At 39.8% G+C, this 24,320-nt stretch overlaps 1 protein-coding gene across 5 annotated transcripts in view; it reads right to left on the reverse strand.

Moving 5' to 3' along the window:
• il1rapl1a (interleukin 1 receptor accessory protein-like 1a) overlaps window positions 1-24,320 on the reverse strand; it is a 174,620-nt gene that overhangs the window by 48,282 nt on the left and 102,018 nt on the right. For all 5 annotated transcript variants that reach the window (XM_040005297.1, XM_040005295.1, XM_040005299.1 and 2 more), the window contains exon 6: window positions 6,727-6,801. In XM_040005297.1, the coding sequence (XP_039861231.1) occupies window positions 6,727-6,801 (75 nt within the window). The remainder of the gene's footprint in view (window positions 1-6,726; window positions 6,802-24,320) is intronic.

Genomic DNA, 24,320 nt, shown 5'->3' on the forward strand with positions numbered 1-24,320 from the left:
ATTTTGGATGGGTATATATGGTGTTACATAATGAAACACCCCAGTGCAGCCAGCCTAGGTAGGACCTGACCTGAGAAAACTATTGATTAAAAGAGCTGTTTCATGCTCTTCTACCATCATAGAAAGAGAATACAAAATTAAGAGGACACTGAATTAAATAGGCAGGCGGTCAGATAGCCTCTTCTCACACCAATTCAGCATGCTGAATTAGCTGCTGAGATTGGTACCTCAGCAGCTGAGTATGAATCAAGAGAGTGTCCACACCTTTCTTGCATCTCTTGGCCTCACTTCAGCCGTGGTGAGCAATTTAAAGTCAGCAGCAAACAAACCCCTGTGTATGATGCACAGTAGGGTGTTGTGTTGTGCTACGTCTCTGTACAGTTTCGCGTTTGTCTGCTTTCCTCCCTCCCTCTCCCTTTACGGTTAGGCATGAGAGAAGCGGTTAGTTCATTTATCATACTGCAGTCTCCTGCTCTGTGCCCCAGACTTGGTGATTAATGACGACCGTTCACACACTTAAACATTCAGCTTTGTTTCGCTGACACACTACTTACCATACCGGTCACCATGGGTTACTTAACACTGGGTCACTGTGGGGCTACAACCAAATATAATGACGTATCTGCGGGGTGACCTTTAAGGGTTCTCAGTGTGTGATTTTTATCTCTGTGCTGTAATATAAATACGTCATTTATCACAAAACATTACCATAACCAAATGGACATCTTTAGAAAGTGCTGCATAGTCCTTTTCTTTACTCAAAAGCTGCACTTAAGAGTTTTGATGTGCTATTTACACGAGCATTTGCTTTTCTGCTGCTACTGTATGTCTACTCACACATCATTTCAGGAGGATTGCAACCCCCTTTTTTTCTTCACTACATTTATTTGATAACTAAAGTTACTCTAGATACAATAAATGCAGTTTTTACCAAATGTAATGTTATTTTCTCTAAATAAGATGAGATTAGGACACGACTTTATTGATCTCTAGAGAAACACAAAAAATTATTACTTCATCAGGTGAAAAAGTTAAAGTAATCTACCCACAAATGGTACAGGAATTATAATAAAAAATACATCATTCTGAAGTGGTTCATTACAAAGACTACTCTTAATGTAAATGTATTTTAATAACAATATTTTACACTTAAAAAATAGAATCAAAGAATTTAATTCAGTTTTTTACTTTAAATTAGTTAAAAGATTTCAATACTTCTTCTTTGCATTATTATAGCGATGCAATTGAAACACATAACAATATGTCGGGTGATCGTGAATGCTGGAGCTGAAAATCAGAAAGGTGGCACGAACAGAGGCATAAGGGAGCGAGGAAACTGTCAAAGATGTATCATTTAAGTCCGGAAATTAAAGTGTGTGTATGTGTGTGTTTGTAAGACACGGACAAAAAAAGAAGCAGACTGAGACAGAAAGTAATTTAATGAAGTGAATCTCCTTTGACCTCCAGTAACTCTCCAGAGCAATGTCAACTTCAATTTCACCCTCTCCGAGGAAAAGCGGCATGTTTGTTGTCAAGGCTAGGTGTCGAAGCTTAAGAATGTCCTCACTAATGTGGAGTTCTGTACAATCCTCAAATCTCCAAGCAAGCAGAGGTCAACAGGTGACGCCGCGAGAACAGAAGAGATGTAATGGATGAAAAGATGTAGAAATAGACATAGATGGAAGGGAGAGGTGAGCAAGAACACGGATGAGATAAGGCATGAACTCGGAGGAAAAAGATGCTATATGTTATGTTTTATATATAAAGACATTAAAGAAAAAAACTAACATTTTTTCGGAACATCATTTTAACGTTCAATCTAGCCCTAAAAGGTTTGATAAATTTTGTTTCCCTCTATCCATTGTTATATACCTTTGCTCTAATGTGTATCTCAACATGAATATTTAATCTATCAAGACCCAATATGTGATTTTCTTTGGGGGTTTTTGGCAGTATATACTGCCTTTGGAAATTGGTCACATTTCTGATGACTTCATTGTTTGCTTTACAACCCTGCTTCCCAAAGATTAAGGATACTGTGTAAAATGTGTACATGGAATGATGAGCAAATCATTTAAGCTTGAGAGATCCAGAAAACACAACTTTATTTCTGCTAGGGCCCACCTCATTAAAAGATGGACTGAACTGAAGATAATTGTCTTGTGGCCTGACCAAAATATTACATTATTGGAAAAACCTGCAGACACTGCACCCTCTGGGCTGAAGTGGACAGGTGTGCTTTGGTTTTTGGTACATAAATTAAAATGCAGGACCTGCAAACCATACCCACCTCTTTGCCACATGACAGCTTGGATGCGCTCCAGTCCTCCATGACCCTAAATTGGGTAAGCAGCTATGAAATGTATGAATAGTAGTGCTGTTTGTTGAACTAGTGGAATCTGGAAGGGTAACCTGTATAATCACAGTTCAGTATTACAAATTCAGGCTAGCTGAATGCCTGATCATGTGTTTTATGGCCACGTCAACAGCAGTACACGAGCTAACATGGGTTTTCAAGATTAATATTTACCCTCAGTTCTTTCTCGGCTCACAATAACAAAACATGATGTATCTCTTTCAGTCAGTGCATTCAAACTAAACATAACCAGCTGTTTCCAAAAGGTCATGAAAGAAGCTGAACATCCACGCTGACTTTTTCTTTGAGCTTTTCAAAATTGCATTGCTGAATTACTTGCTAAATTGGGAACGTCAGCGTTTTGAGTGTCAGTCTATTACAGCTCTAAACACCCCGAGGGTGTACAGTGTGAGAAGATGTGTGCACACGTACAGGTGCATGGATGTGCGTGCGTGTGTGTAGACTCGTCTCTGTTTAAATGAAGTAGGTATAAGAGCCTTCTCCCTCTTGCTGCCCATCCTCTGCTGTTGGTTCCTGCTCTCTGAAATAATGGATTCTAATTCCTTTCCACACGAGTGCACCCATCTGCTGGCTTTGGGGGATAGTAAAATCCTCTATCAGTTACAATTATCCCACGGTTGCAGAGGTCTGCGCTGCAAGCGTGTGTGTGACCTATCCACCTCAAGTAGTGCCGGGTTGTTTGAATATTTGCAAGTGCATGTTTGTATGTGTTGCGATGAAGAGGGAGAGCTGGGGAGACAGAAAAATGCTCTCACTGAAGTGCTGTGTAAGCATGAGCTGAATCTTTAACCCACACCCTCTGAACTCCATGACAAATCATCCCAAGGGAGTCAACACCAATCCTGCATGTGAGTCTGTGTGTGTGTGTTTCTGCTAGGCTATGTGTAATGTGTCATATTACTGTACTGTGAGTATATGTATTTTGTGCATTTCCCTCTCACCAACCCTAGCACCTACACACAGATTTAAACCCATTAATATAATGAATCATCCTCCTAATTCTGGAAGAAATAGGATTGGACTTCACCAACTCACCACTGGGGGACAGTAGTAAATCTGGCAAAAGAATAGCTGAGTGGCTAATGGTAAAAATCCAACATTATACACAGACTGAAAATGTCAAGTTGTCCAAAAGTAATGTTTCTGATGCAGTGCAGGCCGGCTTTCAGCAGACGCACAGTCACATATCCCTGAGGATTCCTGATGCCCTAAAGGAGAGATTTGTGAAGAGAGCAACACACTCACACACACGCGCGCGCGCGCGCGCACACGTGCACACACACGCACGCACGCATGCACACATACACACATACACACACAGCTATTTGGCGGTAGAATTGGGGCTTAATGTATGTAGTCCTGAGTGACAGAATCTGTAGCTGTGGGATTTCGGTCCATCAGCAGAAAGGGATGTAGTGGCAGAAACATCCAGGAAGAGGGAACCTGAAGAGAGAAGATCTGACAAAACCCCCTTTGAACGAAAACAGTTTCTAATCCCGTGTGTGTATTCCCTCTCAACCATCCTGTCTTGTCTCTGAGTCCCCGCTTGCCTATCACGATTCTGAGGCCTGAGTTTCTCACATTCATCTTCTTAGACTTTCCAGAACATCTCTGCTGCAGGTCTTCCGTGAGAGTTTATGTAACATATGTGTTTTATTTATGCCTGCCAGTGTGTGCGTGTGCGCCGCGTAAAGCTAGCTGGGATGTAGGATGTCTAAGATCTGCACTGGTTGCAACAGCAGAGGAGATAAAGTTGGCCTGTGTTTCCCGGCAGTGTTGCAGATTTATCTCTCTGCTTACAGCTCCGGTTTTACTGCCCATCCACCGGCCTCCACTGGCTCCTGTGTCTTTTTTCCTCTCCCTCTCTATTTCGCGCTTGCCATAAGAGACCGGCCTCTTTCTGTGCACGTTCTAGCTATCATAAATCTGCCACAATGCCCCATAAAGCTGCTTAGGGCATGGCTCAACAAATATTAAGGAAGAAGAGAATAAATAAATAAAACTAAATAAAAGAGAAACTCTCGTCTAGAGGGAGAGACAACTATTCTGCACACAAAATGGAGCCACTGTAAAATATTTACATCAGTGTCTCTCTGTTTTAGACACTCCTCTGGGAGTCTGTGGGGTCTTACCGCAAGACACTAGACTTAATTGTTTTTTTTCTCTGTCTTGCTTAGATATCTCACAGTGTTCCCTATTTACTCTTTCATTTATTTGTAGATGTACCAAACCTTTGGTTACCATATTATTAAAAGTAATTTCCCCTTATTTTGTGCATCTAGATAGATTAGAGTTAGTTTATAACTAGTTGAGCAACCTTGCTTTTGCCTAGTTATAATAACTAGATAAAAGCAAGCTTTCAGAGTGCCTTTGTTACTTTGCAGTTAAATTATATTCCTGCACTCTTTGCGGAGGAAATTCTGAATTGTTATTTCAAGTTCATGAGATTCTGGCTGTGCTCTAAAAGTCCATCCATTTCTTCCAATTATCCAATTCAGGGGTCACCCGGGGGCTTCAGCCTATCCCGGCTGCCATAGGGTACACTCTGGACAGGTGGCCCAACTGTTGCAGGGTTTACACAGAGATGTTTTACGTTTACACTTACACCTAGAGCCAAATTCGAATGACCAATGAAGCTAACCCAAATAATTGCATGTGTTTGGACCAGGAGAACCTGGAGAGAACCCGTGCAGACATTAGAGAACTCAGGACCTTCTTGCTGTGGGGCAACAGTCCTAACCACCGTGTTGCCCCCTGAATATCAGGGATAGCAACAGATTTGCAATATTTGACAATTTATCACAGTTAATTGCAATATCATTGCAAACAGATTGTATGTAATTACTAACAATTGAATGGGGTCAATTACTAACTTGAGCCCATTCATTCGCAAACTGAAAGCAGACCGTCTTCATCGTATTGGCTTTTTAGTATTTCAATTCAATTCAATTTTATTTACATAGCACAGAATCACAACACAGGTTGCCTCGAAGTGCTTCCCATAAACAAAGTTGCTCTAAAAGGCAGTAACTGACTGTTAGTGGTTGCAGACTACAGTGACCCTGGTCTTCAAAGCAACAATTACAAAAGGAACAAAATCTCAAGTTCATTGAACTAAGTTTGGTCACACTACTGCCTCCAACCACCGTTTTCTCCAGTGTGACTCTGACATTAAAGTTGCACTGCATTTCAGACAAGAGGTATGGGTGCATTTTATTTACCAGCCATAGAAGGATTAACAAAGAGATGAATCATTAAATAGGAGTAAGGACCAGATCTTTTCTAGCTTAAGGCATAGCAGAGCTTAAAATCATGATATTTCAATCTGTTATCCAATAATTTACACTATTCTTCTTTTAAAGAATTTTCTTTCAAAGTCTTTCTCTCTCACCCACACACACACACACACACACACACACACACACACACACACACACACACACACACTTACTGTACAGTACTCACACAGCAAATGCGAGAAGGAACTGACGTGAGACTATAAATATGAGTGAGTCACTTTTGAGGGTGAAGTCTTTCCTCACAATCTCACTGGAATCAAGATAGAGACAAATGAGACAAATAGCTGAAGGGCCAACATTGTGCAACCTGTTCATGCATGGGTGTGAGTAGGCTGACATGTGAGGCTGTGCCTGTCAGTTTATCAACAGCAGCAATTTTTCACTCTTGATCAGCCAACCGTGGAGGCATTTTAAATTAACTACCTGCATTCCAGTAGCATCAGATGGAAGACAAAAGGCAAGCACTCAATGAATCATTGCAACTCTTTGTCTTTGTCCTCACCCTGTCTTTCTGTCAAATACTCTTCCAATCTCTTGTCTGACCGGCTTCAGCATGACAGACACATTGGCCATTCATAGAGCGGCAAGCACCATGTGGACAACGGACTGTGCCCAGAAATCAAGCAATATGCTGCTGCAGAAAAAAACAAACAAACAAGAAACCAAACCATACTCGCTCATGCACATACGCGCACACGCTTGGTCCATCGTGACCCCACGTCAAAGAAGACAAACAACTGCAACAGAAAGTGGCTGCGTCTCCATGCGGCAAGCCTGTGTATGGATCTCTGGCAGCATATGGGCTCTCCATTGTTGACAAAACAGCCTAAGGGACATTAGTGGCGACTATTAGCATATATGGCAAACACTTTTACAGTTTTTTTTTTCCTGTTTTGCTGTTTTCTCAGCAAGTGAAAGAACCATCATCAATCTGCGATCAGTGCCTGTAGGTGTGCTGGGCAGGATTGGTACAGTTATCCATTTGCTTTCATTTAAAAATGACACAGATAACACTGAGTGCAGAGGAAAGAAATCCCACAAAGGTCTTACCTAGCTGAAGCTCCATATTGCTAATCTTGTTTTCCGAGGGGAACAGGATCTTTGGTGGCTTGTCCGTCAAAGGAGCTGAAAAGGAAAAAAAAGGGAATATTTATTTTTGGATAAAGCAGAAATACAGACAAACACCTTTTTAATGAACTACTTCTGTAGTTTTCAGTGGGAAAACACTATAAACGCTACGTCCAGATGAACAGAATCCACTTTTTTATCTGTACATTTAAATACCAATATATAATGTTTTAAATTATATATATATATAATACAGATTTTCTTCACGCACTTTCTTTTTTGTTGGCCACATTTACATTTATATGTGTATGTCTCTTCGCCCTTGGGCTTATTTTTTAGTGTTCACTATATCATTTAATGGTTTAACAAACAAATGGAATTACGTACCTAGAACATTTCACAATTTAATCTGTATGCATGATTGATAGATATCAGAAAAACCACAATCCAATGATTAAATTGTTCAGGATAAACTGACAGTTGGTTGATCAACTGCCCAGATATTATTAAAATGAAGAAACTACAATCTTTCAGCTATATATGTTTGTGCCTCAATACAACCCTGGAACTCAAGAAGGGATATATATGTACCTTAAGCACCTCCACAGAATTATGTGTTCATTGGTGTGACTTAAAATGAATATTTAATTTGACAGGTAAACGGCTACTCTTTGACCTCTACCAAAGCAGCTATGTGCTAACCTGCCTAAGATCCACTGCAAAGTAAGTAAACACAAATGTCAAAAAGTCCAGTTAGCATCAATAGCTGCATCACAAACTCTGATATGCAACTTCACACAGGCATAGCAGTGTAGCTTGTTAGCTTCAAAAGACTAGATCTGTAAGGAAAATGCAGGAATGACCAATTTTTCTTAAGAACATAAAATAGAAAAGGCTGTATTCAACACTGGAGTTCTTCACAGCTTGGCTCCACGTTATAGCGGAAGCACGGGTGACAAAGCAGCACACCAAGAATCTTCTCTTACAATATTTTATATTGTATATTTTGTACTGTTTAAGGCCTTTTTCTTGGGTGTGTCAGAACATGTGTCACTTTGTCTCATTTGTGTCTTCTCGTTTCTCTTTAGTGTTTTTTTTTAAAGTGTCACAATGAAGGAGTGGGGAAAGCTAAAAAACAAAACAAAAACAAAACAAACATTAACAAAATTATATTTTTGCTTTTTCATAAAGAAATGCCTATAAATATAAATGTCCATTGTCATTATGCTGAGAGATGCCCAGTAAACACAGTTTGATGTTTTGTACTGGGTTAAAAAACTGTTTAAATTCACAACTTTAAAGGTCATTGGCAATTGCACAATGAAGGGAATTTTTCATTATAGTTATGGTTACTTTGAAGCTTACTCCTCCAGACAATACACATTTACCTTCTTATGCATTCTTCTATGCTACAACTATCCTTTTTGTAAAGTTCAAGTCAATTCAATTTTATTTATATATCACCTCAGTGCCTCAAGGTAAGGTAGACCCTACAATAATACATACAGAGAAAACCCAACAATCATATGACCCCTATGAGCAGCACTTTGGTGACAGCGGGAAGGAAAAACTCCCTTTTAACAGGAAGAAACCTCCAGCAGAACCAGGCTCAGGGAGAGAAGGAAGACAGTTTAGGAAGTTCACAAATCTCCAAGTTTATTTCACAGTATGTGTTACTATTTAGGATTAGATAACAACATATTTTTCAGTGTTTAAGACTTGCTAGTTTACTGTAATTCAATATGGTCACATTCCTAAACCTGGAGTTTCCACCTTTTGTGAATCCTGGAGGTGAGATACTTGGACTCTACCATTTTACACAATATGCCAAGCCACCATTCTGCTTTATTTAATGCATGTAGTGTGAGTCAAATCATAAATTATGTATTGAGTCACACCTTATGTTAAACGTAATTTACTTGGAATGTGCAGAAAATTCTTGCATTAAGGCCGCAGCAAATGCTAATCTGTGACCAGCCACTTTTAAACTTACATATAACAATTCTTTAGCAGGTGTGTTTGTGCTCCCCTTTATACCCATATGGAAAGATATATATATAAATCTTATAAAGTTTGTATCTGTCTTGTGTGAAACTTATATGAAAAGCATACAAGACTGAAAACAGATATAAGATCCCTTAAAAAATTATATAAAAGAAACTTGTATGTTTTGGATACTTACTAAAACAAGGTATGAAAGTAATGAGAAAGTGGCCACTTTCATGAGTAAATCATATAAGCGTTATATGATTCACTATATGAAGAAGGCCACATCTTATGCAAGTCTTTTATAAGTTTTTTCAATTTCTTTTCCATATTTGTAGAAAAAGGACACTCTCAAGTCTTGGACACATTCTTTCCATCCTAATTATGACAAATGAAAGTTCTGTGTGGTTGGTAATCAGTCACAACTCTGACACATTTAGTTGTTGCTGTGCCATTACATCATGAGAAAAAACACGGTGACATATCAAGCGCATTATAACCCACGTTTCTCTGCTAGCAAGCATGACATGTTTGATATCATCCCAGACTCTAACATTTCTTTTTCTGTAGTGAGATGAGTGCAGAGCTCTACTGGGTTTATATTATTCCTGATGCTAATGATAAAAATGTGGTTATCTGGAATAAAAAGGTTTGATATACATGATCGGCCACAACATTAAAACTGACAGGTGAAACTGATAACATTGTTCTCCTCATTGCAACTCCATGTTCTTTGGGAAATCTTCGGCCTTGATATTGATGTGGAGATTTTTCTGACATGTACCACGTAAGTATATGCCATCGCAGACCAAGCACACTTAAGGACAGTGTTATATTCTGAGTGCGGTGGACTCAAACGGCAAAACACCATGCCCACAGTAAAAGAAATTGCTTAGGAATTGTGCAAGGAACATGACAAGGAGCCCAAGATGATGACCTGACCTCAAAAGCCTCGAGATGCCAACTTGATTAAGCATCTCCGGGCTAAACTGGATTGTGTCCCACAGGACATCCTCACTGATAGGTATGTTGTTTTAATATTGTGGCTGATTGGTCTATATTGTAAATCTCCATGTGTAGTGATCTAATTGTATTTATTCATGTATTACATTTTGCAGTTAAGTCGGACATAAAAACACAATGTTTGAACATATTAAACAACTCTTCACACAGATGCAGAGCCAAATCAAGCATATTTTATACAATCAAATGAACTAAAGAGAATTCCTCATTTTCTAAATCAGATGAAAAAAAAAAATCAACATAATACCTCCAACTACCAGCAGCTTTTCTGGAATTCCCAATTATTTTGCTGTGAATTTGTAAAGCTGCAGTGATGTGTATTCATTAAGATGTTTCCTTAGAGTGTGCACACTTGACTTCTTTTTTTCGTCTTATGATGAGGTTTCCAGCAAGCTGTTTGAAAAGTCTTTTCTGTTTTTGGGAGCAACATAATGTTGCTGCTTTGACTAAATTGTTGGGCAAGACTGAAGTACTGAAGTAAAGCTTTGTGTTAACATGTTCGGTAGTTACTGAAAGAACTACTCATGTGACGATACACAGACCAAAATGTAAACATCGGCTCTATTTTGTTCTGATTTCGTATTTATTTTTGGCTCGCCTATAACACCTGCTGATACATAAATACTGACAGAAAAGCACATTGACATCTGTGAGAGGGGCGGTCACGGGCTTTTAGGCACGACTGTTTGCACTGTTAATAGGTAATCACACAGCACAAATTACACTGGATACTGATACAGTTTTAATTACATATCAAACTGCTATACATAATTACACAATGGGTGATCCTATAGCTAATTATACACTGGGCAAACAAATGAGGACGAGCTGTGTATGGGAGACAAAAGGGAAAGCAGATGTGGTAAGGACTATAGACAGAGAGGTAATGCTGGTAAGACAAAAGAGGGAAAATTTAGAAAGCTAAAATAAAAAGAAGATATGAAACGTGCCCCCCCTCCCGCTTCATTTTGGCATGCTACACTTGGTTCTGAAAATCTCATTATCTTAATTACCATTCCTTCATGGGAAATACATCAATTATCATGGGTTGGGAGGGGGACACCATTTAAAATATGGAAGAGAGGGAGCAAACAAAGGAAAGAGTCTCTGTTTGCCAATAAAAAGGAAACGTATGAAATCAAGCAATCAAAGCTATAAAAGGTAATTAAACATGCAAATACATTAACTGATGGGTTGTTAATGCAATGACAGATTGTGTGGGCATCATGACAAAAGATTCAGATGATTTATGTATTTGTTATATAAAAAAAGGATTTTTATTTTTTTTTGGTTAATTTCAAGGTTACAATAAGCTTGGATGTCAACCTAAGTATGCACATCTGCTACTTCAAAATCCACTTGAAAAATAATCCAAATGAAAAATAACTCCTGGTCCAAGAACAAATGGGCAAACTTTTGGTCAGATTTGTACTATAATGCTTTGTGGTGGTTGCAGATTGTTAAGTGTAGAAGCCCAAAATCACCATGTGGCGCTTGCAGGATTCTTTTGATTTGGCACATTCACAAAACAATGAAGTATCACACATGCAAATGAATTATATGCTACGCACTTAAATCTAATAAGCCATACTATTCCTTCAGTAATACATGTGATATAATGTGACAAGTTATATGTCATGTAAAATGTTATTTTTATCATTGTATATTGGACAGACATACTGCATTTGAATGAGTAACACTTAATAAAACGTAATTTTGTTAAGAAGAAAAATTTTCAGGTCAACTTTCACAAAAAAGCAGGATGGCCACGTCCAACCAATGAGAACAAATGTTTTTCTTTTCACTAAAAGACCCTTAAACATGTAAGAAGGAGAAATTTGAGACCACACTATCAATCCTAAAGCTACTGCTCATCTCTCTTCACCTTTAGAGCCACAGCTGCCCCACAGAATCACACTCTGAGAGGAACTTCTTTTAAGTTTACATAAAACGTTAAATGGCCTGTTTGTGTATGAGTGGAGCAAGTGTCTCCAGGGTGAATTTGTGTCTTTAGGGGACCTGAATGGCTCGCCCGGTATGCCTGTGCAAGTTTTACTCTCTGAAATCGATGAGTCACTATAAAACATTGATGTCCCAGGGCAGAAAGGTTGTCTGTTCTCAGCAGCAAATCAGGCGGAATTAATTTTCGGAGGAGACACAAAGCATCTGTAATAAAACTTTTCAACAACACGACACTAGCATTGTGGTCCATTTAGTTTGTGTATACTTTACAACTTGTAACGTGTGAATTACAAAAATGGCTAACTGTGTGAAAATGTATAATGTAGTGTTTAATATGCAAAGTAATTAAAAACATTGCTGGATTTGTGTTTTAGTTCCTTTAACACTAGATAGTCAGACTGCATACCTGCAAACAAGTATTAAGCTCTACTGAAGAGGACTGAATCAACCTTTGTGTGTCAGTGTGTGGTGGCCTACATGAAATATATTAATGTAGCACAGGACTTTGTGGATGTAAGCTTTGTGATCAGTCATCCACAATCCCATTTGGTCATGGTGGTAGAAAAGCTCACTGGACTTTCCAGATGGATTATTCTGGGTGACTGACTGTAGGCAAACAGCAAATTAACGAATTACAGATGGAGCTGAGATTCTTGGATCACTGGGCTTTTTCTGTTCTGTCCCATTTGTAAGAAAAAATGTGCTGTTGGCACAATAGTAGCAAAGGTGAAAATGAGAAGAAATCAATGTACAAATGACTGCCATATGCTTTACAGGGACATTCACGAACACGAAAAGACTTTGTTAGAGCGTGTCCGTGCATGGACGCGCTCTCGTGCACGTTACGTTGCGAACCCTTGGTTTAACAAAATTAGCTCCCAAAGGTTTTTGTTTTAACCAACAAAGGCAGTCACGCTGAATGAGAAAAGCAAAAAAAAAAAAAATGAAGGAAAGAGACTTGAAAAATACGAAGTCCCTGTGAGTCTCCCAACACTGCTAAGCTTCACTAGAGAAGTCTCAGTTCTCCGCTACAGCTGGCAGACTCCTATATGGTACTGCAGGAGATCACTATATATTACCGTTGACCTTCCTCTGCAGCGTGGCCACCTTAGAGCCAGTTTCATTTCATTCCTAATTGTGCAATAACCAGTGTGTATGATTCTCTTATAAAGTCACCTCAGAGTATACAGAATTCACTTCCCGATCTGACCATTTCCCACATGAGAGAAGCTGTATGGGGAGCTTGTCTGTGTCATCCAGAGGAAGCTAATAAAAGCATCCAAAACCACTTCATGCTCCCCCGCTGTGCACCAGTGTTATGCTCTCTAAAAGCCCTGCCTCTGGCAAAGCTGAAATACTTCAACATCAAAGCAACAGGAGTGCGCATTCTGTCCAGCAAATAAGGCCAGACAGGTTCCTACATCATTGTCACTGGCACAGTCAAATGGCTATCATCGCAAAAAGTGAAAACAATTGGCCTCTTGTGGCCAAGTAGGCAGTCGAGCTTTTCTGACTAAGCAGCTCTAAGAGAGACAATGTGATGATGCAACATGGCAGTGACCAAGCTGTTCGAAGCAGGGCTCCAGCTGCGAGGCCTCAATAATCCATATCTTTGTTAAATAAGAAGAAAGAGGAAATTAAAAGTGCCCGCCTGTCAGTTCCCTGCTTGTTTGAAGAATATACGAGCCATTAGAAACTACATTCAGCGATTTATTACCTATTAGGTACAGCATTGTTTAAAAAAATGCATTGCTGATTCCTAGTTTCACCTCCTGTCTGCTCTCTCAGCAGGTGTTTATGCGTAGTGGGTTAACATGTATGCTCACGTGCAGGAGGAGCTACTCACACACTTCATCGGGTTTTTTTTTACTTAACATCCCTTAACTAAAGCACCACCTCCACACAATATCATATTGTTTTGCCTCAAACTTTATTTACTATTTAAAGAGCACCCTAATTAAGACTGTCTTTTCATTCTCTCAGCACAGGATTTATGGAGGCTGATTGAATAATGTGTTTCACACTAAGAGATACAGTTAAGCATTCAGGGAATATGAAGAGTACTTGAAATGAACGAGGAGGATTTTTATTGGTGTATTGTTTGCAGAACGAACAGAAAGTGAAGATGCTAAGGTGAGGGGAGAAGAGAGTCAGAGGTAACCACAATGTTTAATCGTCTCCCTTGTGTGTGACAGAGTAGGAAAAAAATGAGAACACTCTATAAAATTCTTGTGTTTATAAAATAAGTTCTCAGATACAGAAAAACATAATTCATCCGCAAATTCTTGAACCACACAGAAATAAATATTTTAAACGGGACTTGCTTCACTGTTGAACTGACAACACTTACTTCGTTTGTAGATCTAATTAAATTAAGCAGAAGTAATTACACTGATAAAGCAGGTAGTGTATGGGCAAAACTAGTGCAACAAATGTAGTCACTCTTTCCCACCTCTCACTTGCATGAGCACAAAAATAAAATACCACCACACACACACACGTGTGCAGCCTGCCCAATCCACTTTCCTCGCGTTCCTTAGGGATGTGTGACACATATGGTGTGCCAAACTCTGCTGTGTTACAGTTTGAGATATGACTGTTTCAGCGCTACACAGATGCTCTGTGTCAAACTAACTTGGACTTGAAGCAAAGACTAACAAGGCAGAGCTCAATCCATTTTGATAATCTTTAAATGAAACATTGAGTTATACAACAAAGGCAACTAGGTAAAGCCTAATAAAATGACTATATCGAATACAGGAGGAGGGAATTTTGTTTGTGTGCAAACCTTATCCATGCTCTTCTGTAAAACCCATGCAAGTGTGCCCTTCAACGCACTCATGTTTATTTGAACTTACTCGTAAAGAGGACAGGCAACTACTACTGGCAAGAAAAAGTTAGTATAGAGTTATGCAAGTGCTTCTGTGATGTGAAAAGTTTAAATGAGTATGAATAAAATGGAGGGCACATAAAAAGTGCGCGTGCGTGTCTCTGCTTATTTAATAAGTTTCTGCTGAACTGTTGTTGAAACCTTGATCGGGTATGAAGTAGAAAGGGACAAAGATAAAGAAAAACAAATAATGAAAACACCAAGATCGAGGAGAATTGAGCGGAAGAGGTACAAGTAGGAGATGGCGAAAATAAAGAGGGTAGAAAGAAGACACACTTGATGAAGAGACTGCCAAGATGCTGGTTTCAGTCATGCAGTACTGCTGATGAAGTATCAACACACCAGAAATCTATGTGGGTGTCGCTTAGCATAGTCTGCTTTGTGCCCCCCTCTCAGCTCACATTCCTGCTCTTTTCATCTCTGTCTGATCTTCTGCGCTCTTAACCTCTGTCGCTGTAGCACGCCGTTATTTTCTTTTATTCCACCTCACTAAGGAGCGTGGCCCTTTCTTCCCCCACTGTCATCTTTTCATCCATTTGTCACTGTCCCACAATTGGCCCCCACCCCCACTCTTTTTACCCTTTCAGAAAGCCTTGTCAGTTCTTTTCTTAGCTCCTCTGCACTCAACTCAGCTTGTGCCTGTACCTCTGCCTTTCCCCGGCAGCATGTATAGGACCTGTGTGCCTGTGCAGTGTATCTTGGATGATATCAGTGTGAACTTTAACGTTTCCCAATGGGTAAGAGTACACTGTACTGTTCTTCTATTAGGGCGCGGCTCACAGACAGTGTTTATGTATTCAATATTGCAAGTCAGCGCGTACGTCTGCCAGTATGCAACCTAAGCACCCACTAATTAACACACAGAAACACACGCACATGCACACACAACTGCCTATGTACCTCAAATGGTACATACACCTTCCTGCTAGCCTCAGATAACAAAACCCAGTGGGTGACCTGTGATAAAGGAGCCATTTTTATTAAATGACAGAGCAAAATGTACAAAATACACCTGTGTGGAGCTTATGCAGATAGGCAGAGGAGGGATTCAACAAGGGAGACATGTGACAACACAAAGAGAGAGAGATGAAACATTGTCAGCCAAGACAGATACTGACCATCAAAATATCCGGCAGCTTCTCCTGGTAGGCAGTGACAGAGGATTAGCTTCTAATCAGTGGCGATCTCTGTGGGTGATTCAGAGGGAAACCCTAGTGGTCTGGTATCCATTCTGTTATTCTGTTAGAGCAGAAGGACAAGGCTAACCCAGTCAACTGCAGGGGAGGGCCAGTGCAGGTGGATATACACCTGAGGGACAGGATTAACACAGTCCTGGCACATTACAAGCAGCATGCACAGAGCAAAATCCCAATGGAAGGATGCGTTTTTGCCACGCAGTACACCAACCTCAGGTCTGTCCAGGTGTGTAAACACATTGGTAGTGCCATCAGGCTACCTGCGACGACACATACAGACCTGAGATTTACATGAAGTAACAGAGGAACAGACAGGCAGCCTGCAGGGTCACCTCGCTGCCATCTGCTTCATCAACTCCCTTTGACCCATCTCCACGGCATACTCGGCAGCTCCCACAATCTACTGTTGCCCCTAATCTGTGTATTTTAACACAGCCACAAATGTGCACAGTTACTGCATAGCACCCTGCTTCAAAAAAAATTGCGAGGTCGCATTACATATAAATATAGACATAATTTAATTCATTTTTGCAAATCATTTAAATCTTATATTTAACTAAAAACTGTTCAAGTGAGAAAGTACACATTTTTACAGTTGGTACGGGTGAAATAAGTCACTGAAAATGTTGTGTAATAACAATATTCATGTGGTTTTGTGGTCGGTTAATTTAAGGTGAAGAGGTTACTTGGAACCATTCAGCAGTCCTGTATTTTCAATAAACTTTGCTTAAATGGACACGACCCTCATGTTTTTATTTGTTGAACTTTATTCTTGCCTGTTACATCAGTTATGGTGGCTCCATAGTATAGTGCTTTACACATTTCCCTAACATATGAAAGGTGCCCTGTTTGAGACCAGGAAGAAAGTCAAACACCTTTGGGGTTGCGTCAGGAAGGACATCTGGTGTAAAAATCTGCCAAATCAAATATGTAGAGCTATCAGCTGTGCTGAAAGAAGCTTCTTGCAGTATTATTTAGTCATCTAAATTTGTGGCAAAAATAAAAAGACAGGAGGCAGAGCTGAAGATGTTAAGATTTTCATTGGGAGTGGCCAGAATAGAAACAATTAGAAACAGGAATGTCAGACTGACGCTCAGGTCGAGAACTTTGGAGCCAGTTAGAGAAGCAAGGCTGAGATGGTTTGGACATGTGCTGAAGAGTTAAAGTGGATATACTGGACAAAGGGTGCTGAACACAGAGCTGCCAGGCAGGAGGAAAAGCAGAGGGCCACAGACAAGATTAGAGAGGTGTAGTAAAGGACATGCATAGGGTTTGTGTGACAGAGAAGGATGTTAGGAATAGGGTCAGATGGAGGCAGACAGTCCACTGTGGTGAAAACCTCTAAAAAGAGCAGACGAAAGAAAAAGAGGACTCAGCCATCTAAATTTTTTATTGCTAGTTGCCCAGTTTTAAAGACATTTGCTGAGATGTTGCCATCTTTTGAGTATAATGGAAACTTGTAGTGCTCAATGCACTAAAATAATACAAATAAATGATACCCATAACGAAAAAAGAAACAAAACAAACAAAAAAGCCTTTTAGTTGGCAGTTTCTTGTAGGCACTATTTTATTTGAAACTACACTCATCTAATCTATCACTCTTACTCACAGGAATGGACCTTTTGTCTGCTAGTGATGAACGGCCCATGCAGGTGACAACATGATGAGATATAAACATTAAGGGCCTCTTCATCAGCTTAGCTGTAACGCTAGATAGCTGCTATTTCTGACCAGCAGACCAGCAGGCTGGTCATCTGGCCATCTGGTTTCATTATATTCAAAAGAAGAACATGTCTACAGCCAGGCCAAATTTACTAACAGCCTGTGCCAAGACAAAAGCCTATTATATCAATAAAAAACTATTCTCTTCACAGTGTCCGTTTTAAAAATGAAAGGCCAGGACATTTCAGCAGCTGGCCTTATTGTAATTTCCCTTCAGAGTGTAAAAGTTTCAGAGAAACATATTTGAAAGAATGAATGTTAATTTATTTGGAGTTTATTGGAACGAATGCCTAATTAGTGTGGGTGAATGGCAAAAAGGGTGTGTTCCATAACTCTTCTGTTTAGAGTTTACCTTGACGTATTGCTGCTCCTCAGAAACACTGGTATTTTGACAAAACGTCCACATTGTTCTGGTCATTTGACACACAGAATCAGGTTTCTCTGTTGGAACAGTTTGTAATGATGCTGTGATCCACCTTCACTGTCCAGAGCATGGCTGTCTCCACCTACAAGACCACACACAGTCCAATTTCTAACAGAAGAGTTTGCCTTTATATCGAAAAATATTGATTCTTCTCCAGCTGCCTCACACTGCCACACTGTTTCCAGACAGAAAGGTTTCACAGACGTGTGAAACCTGTGCTTATATTGTATTATTTTAGTTAGCAAGAGTACTCTGCCTGTTTTTCACCTGCTGATTTGCACTGGTCTCAGTCAAACTGATTTTGATTATAAATTTGCACATTGTAAATCTGACTCCAAATCTCTTGTCTATTGCCATGACTGGTTTGTCTCCACGGGTTTTTGTGAGCTGGTCGTATTTGTTTAGAACCAAGTTTCAATTTACTTTCCAACCAAAAGCAACGTTTTTCTTAACTAATGCCAGTTGATTTCCTATTGTCACAGCTGCCGTAAATTCATGGGTTACTGTCAAGATATAATTTAAAATAGTGTGTACGCCGCAACCCGATGATGTAGTTTGCTATAGACTTGGCATATTAAACTCGCATATTTGTTGTTCACACACTGTTCAAGTGATAAGAAAAGACAAGTGGAGATGAGTAGAAGGCAAAAACTCAAATCAAAAACATGAATATTTAATTCCAACCTGTCCATATGTTTATTTGATAGTGTCCCTTTGATGAAAGTCCACATTGTTATTCATCCTGACAGAAGTGTTTGTCAGCAGAACCAATTGTCTCAGAGGACTAAGTGATTTTTACATCTCTCTCCGAGTGCTCAACTATTTATCAGCATCCTGTTCTTTCTTGATAGGGTAGGCATGCCAAATGGATTCTGCTTAGGTGGAAACAGGTGATGATGTTAGACTAGCTGATGAGTACATGCGGACATAGGGGAGACAAGCTGAGCAACTGGAAGGGGAGAGAGAGACAACTTGCCAGGCTCTCAGATTCTTTTGACTCTGCACACCACACAACTTAAAAGGACTATGTCTCTGAAAAATTGCTTGACACACAGAACAGCAGCAGAGCAATATCCCAAAATATGCCAAGGTACTATTCCCATGGAATACTGAATACTTTGTTGATAGAACTGATGATTCTTACCACACATCTGTCTTCTTTCTTTTTTCTATTCTACTGCAGAGAGGTTTCAAAATGTAACACCTACATGCCAAGAGATGTTTGCCGAAGTAAAACTGACTTAAAGGAACAGTCCTCCTAAGAGGAATGATAGCATGGGTTGTTGCAATAAGTCCCCTCCAAAAGCAACTACACATACAGTACTTCCTCAACTATCTAGTGTTTGTCAGCTAATCACATGGCAGTAACTCAATGCCAGTGTTGGGGGTGTAACGGAATACATGTACCGCCGTTACGTATTTAAAATACAAAATACGAGTAACTGTATTCCGTTACAGTTACCGTTTAAAAAGGTGGTATTCAGAATACAGTTACTTTGTTGAAATAAATGGATTACACGGCGGTATTTTCCTGTTTCATATTGCCGCGGGTCAGGACTGTTTGGGTTTTGTTTGACAGCTATGTTCTGTTGTTGCAGGCGGCAGCGTTACGGTTACCGTGGTTACAGGGTGATGCGCTCTCTCTGCGACTGTGTGTTTCCATTTCCTGGGTGAGAGAGCGCCTTTTTGTTGTTGTTGTTGTGCTAAGCTAACAGGCAGAATGCTACAGGCATAGCCCTAAAGAATGTAGCATCATGGGCAGTGTAGTCCGTGCTGCAGGGAGAATGGACTGCCATACCCGTTATGTGTCTGTGAGCGCGAGGAGGGAGAAAAAGGAGAGTGGAAAACTACGAGTTGTCATCGAGCAGAAACGGGAGCTGGAAGCATGTAAATATAATAATAACCACTGCAGCCAAGAAGAGTGCCTGACGAGCCCAGTTGTAAGTAAGCTATTAAAACTCGACTGTACACCGTGTTCGTGTTTTCCTCCGAAACAATAAGTTCCATTGGAGCAGCCTTTCAACGCCTCTCTCTGTCTCTCACTAGCAAACTTGACCCAGACAACAAAGTAAAGCTATTTTTTGACTACGAGCCCAACACGGAACGACGTATTGACCAGAGGTCCCTTTACTACGGTTCGGAGATGCGGACCTTCAGTAATAGTAATAAATCACATTCATGTAGTTGTAAAAAGCATGATAATATATTAAGTAATCCAAAGTATTCAGAATACATTACTCTCATTGAGTAACATAACGGAATACGTTACAAAATACATTTTAGGGCATGTATTCTGTAATCTGTAGTGGAATACATTTTAAAAGTAACCTTCCCAACGCTGCTCAATGCATTTAGGCATGTAGATATGGTCGAGATGACCTGCTGACTGGAAAAAATGCTGCCTGGTCTGACGAGTTCCATTTTCTGCGGTGACATTCGGATGGTAGGGTCCTAATTTGACATAAACAACATGAAAACATCCATCCTGCCTGGTATCAACAGCGCAGGCTGATAGACTAGTGGTGTTGTTTTCTTGGCAAAGTTTGGGCTCATTTATACCAATTAAGAATCATTTAGACTCCACAGCCTACCTGAGTATTGTTTTTGATCTAGACCATCCGTTTATTGACCACAGTGTACCCATCTTTTGATGGCTATTTCCAGCACAATAATGCACCATTTCACAAAGCTCAAATTAATTCGAACTGCCGTCTTGAATATGACAATGAGTTCGTAAATGACCTCCACAGTCTCCAGGTGCCACTGCAACATAGCACCTTTGGTATATGCTAGAGTGACTGACTGACTTCTATGATGCATGTGCTGCAAGTTTGTTTATAGGACATTCAAGACTGCCAATGTGCTCATATGTCACTACCTGATCTGCACTTCATACCTACAGTATGTTCTGTGCATGTGCAAAAATGCATGCACTTCTGGTCATTTTTAGTCTTTGTATTTCCAATTTAGCATTGATGTTAATGTCATCTGACATCTGTGTTTAATGTAAGTAATGTGGAGGCTATATAGTTTTGTTTGCTTCTGCAAAGAGGTCTTCTACACTTACCTACGTGTTTACTAGCAGGACACACAATTGAAAGTGTTGAATCTGTGTGTTTTCACAGGCCCCGCTAGTTTAGAGACTCATTCCTCATGAAGAACGAAAACAAGACAGAACATCTTCAACCGGTCTTTTACTCGCTAACGAGGAAAGGCTTGGTCAGAACCAGGTGGTGGAGCTTAATACTCTTTACCTGTCTCTAGTCCAAGTCCTTCAAAGAGCAGCTCCCCTTGTAGCTATTTATTCCCATGACAGTTACAGTTCACGCAATACAACACAAGCACTTCCCACCGTAAACCCCTCCTCGGTTACAAAAGACAAGGCACTGTGAGTGTGTGAGTGTGGGCTCGTCTAATGCTGAACAAACTCCCTCTCCATGATGTTTGAGTCACTGTGGAGTGGCTGTGCCAGATTCTAATTAGAGCTTCATCAGTTTCATCTGTGTTCACAAGCACAAGATGTGCACATAGATGCACTTTCAATACGGCTGAACATATATTAACATGGACACACAGACAAAAGCTGAAAACTCACAGTGGCTTGGCATTTATACAGTAAACACACATACTGTTACACAAACACTCCGACTGGAGAGCGCCGATCATTACCATGACACATCTGATGGTCTAAACTGTTTCTGAGCTATGTTTCACCAGCTGACACAAATAAAAACACCCATATAATACAGTGCAAATCATGTATTTGCTTGCTTCCTCTTATTCCAAAAGCCCAATAAAGGTCTCCTCGCCTAGCCTTCTAAGACATATGGGATCATTAGCCCCCCACCACCCACTCTATTGTTTGTCATGTCTACATCCACAGGTGATTTTTATATCTTTCCTTTTCACTCATTCGCTCGTCTGTCTGCCACTCACTCAATGTCTCTAACCATCTCCCTCTACATAGATTTATATCTATAGGTTTTCAACTCCAGCACAATCTTACAACTTTAACAAGTGCTTCATCACTCTTGTCAGAAGTAGTTACAGGAGTCATGACACACACTTCCCTAGACAGGAGGAATTGATGGGAAGCCATTAGACTCTGCTGATCCTAGAGTGAACAGAAAGGCCTACATCACGGCATTCATCTGCTCCTTGACATTGGAAGCATGGCCAGCGGTGGCTGTTTAGACAATAATCGAATGCAGCATTTCTTTACAGGCATCGCTTTACATGTTTTTAGTGGTTTGAGCAGTTGTTAAAGGAGCAAATGTTAATGATAAACTTAACAGCTGTGACTGCATCAACATCTGCCCACAGTTTTAATTTACAATCAGAAAATCTGCCAAAAGGCATGCAGACTCTAAAATTGTTAATGGAGTTCTGTCATTAATGGCATTATTAGGAGATGCATATGGCTGCGTAAACACCAGAATGGATCTATAGCTTTATTGTTGGTAGTGTTACAGTTTTAGCTGTGCGCCTGTTTGTTGTAGTGTTGAAATGTGTTAACAGAGCTCCTGCTGTCCTGCCGGCACTGGTGACCATCTGGACAGAATCCATCACTTCGTTCTGTACTTCCTTTGTGGCCCTGACTCCTAATTTGTCATTATGGCACCACGGTTGTGAGACCACGAATCGGAGAGGCAACTGTACCAAAGGATTTTGTTTCTTATACATAAAATACTTAATTTTGTTATTGCATATCATTCTTTTCCATGTGAAAAGAGTATACTTTGCAATAAACAAAGTTATAAAACCTAATCTAATGTTTGTTGATATGTAGTATCTTTTATAAGGGAAACTATTTCTCATAAAAGTACAGTATTTATGAAGTACACTGTTACGTTACTTTAAAGAAATATTGTATCAATATTTTTAATAATATCATTTAATGTGTTTTAATAAGCCATGTGGCTTTGCGGCAGTTGATGACTGTCTTTATAGTTTCGCCCTTAGAATATTATTGGTACAATGACAGGGAAGGAACATCTGTTGCACGCTGTCATTTTGGCATGCTATTTGGATGAATTATGGCACAGGGTCACTGTTCTTGAACTTCCATTCATAAAAACGTCTGAGCAGTCTTCTGCACTCAGTGCTCTACATAATGTTTCACCATCTGAATCAGGGTTGAATTAGGTCACTTGTGAGGCAACAAGTCTATATGTTATTCCAAAACAAAACATTTGAGCTACAGCTGAAAAATTACAGAACTTTACTGCAGAGCTGTTTAAAAAAGTGGTGTGGTAACCCTAATGAGACTTGGAAAAGGTGTCTTTAATTTAGTCCTCTTTGCAGTCTTCAGTAACCGAACACAAACGAAGCTAAAATGACTGAGGCTGTTCTGTGAACATCACTGAAAATTCCAATTAGAAGGCTAGGATCAAAATTTGTGATATTGAGCCCTACTCCCAGCCTTTGTATCTCTAATGAAATCTCGCAAGCTGTGCTCTTGATCTTTTGCAATTAAAGCCAAACTATGTAACATTCTGTTGTGATTTTTTCCCACAAAAACAACATTTTTATTCCAAGAAATAAAAAGGATGCATCATTCATTGTGAGGTTTATTGGTATATTTTCTAAAATTGGCTGGATAAAACAGCATGTAGAAGCTGAAAGAAAGCATGATGTGTGTCATCAGAAGATTTCAGTTATATTTTACAACCAGTGAGAACACAACTTCATAACAGACACCAGCAAACACACTGTAAATAATGCTGTTAGTTTCCTGACCTTTTATGGCTTTCCTTATTTTCTGTCATATATAAAATATCACAAAGGTGGACTGTCATATTAAACAGCTCGCCTCTTAGGCTACATCATAATGCTGGTTTGCATAAGGCATTTTTTTATTTTGTTGCATGCATGACTGATGTTCCTTTCCACACTCTTTCATGGAACCCAACTGAATTCCACAGTGCGCGATTATCATGCTATGCTGTTCATAAAAGGTAAGTCTGAAGGTAAGTAATGGCTAATGCAAATGTCAAACACTACATGCATTCCCAAACGCATACAAACAACCAAGTGCATACATGCACTACATCAAGAGTCACCCTCCTGTCAGCATTTTTACACTGAATTCAAAGCTAATAAAGGTAGAAGTGCTGATTGAGTGCTTTGACCTCCCTTGAGTTGGTGGAGGTTAAACGGTTGCAAGCTGGAGTCTTTTTCTCTGCTTTTAAAGACCTGACATGTTCCCTGCAGGATGTCTGATGCTCTCTGACCACAAATCAACCATCAATTACAATCCAACAAAAACTCATGCACACACCATTACCAACACCACAGTGCTAAAAATCTGGGACAATATATTTGTGCAAAGCCAGAGGGTAACGTTAGCAGAAGCTTAACAAGGCATACTGTT

The sequence above is a fragment of the Simochromis diagramma genome, unplaced genomic scaffold (genome assembly GCF_900408965.1).
Source record: "Simochromis diagramma unplaced genomic scaffold, fSimDia1.1 OVJJ01000501.1, whole genome shotgun sequence".
Taxonomy (NCBI): domain Eukaryota; kingdom Metazoa; phylum Chordata; class Actinopteri; order Cichliformes; family Cichlidae; genus Simochromis; species Simochromis diagramma.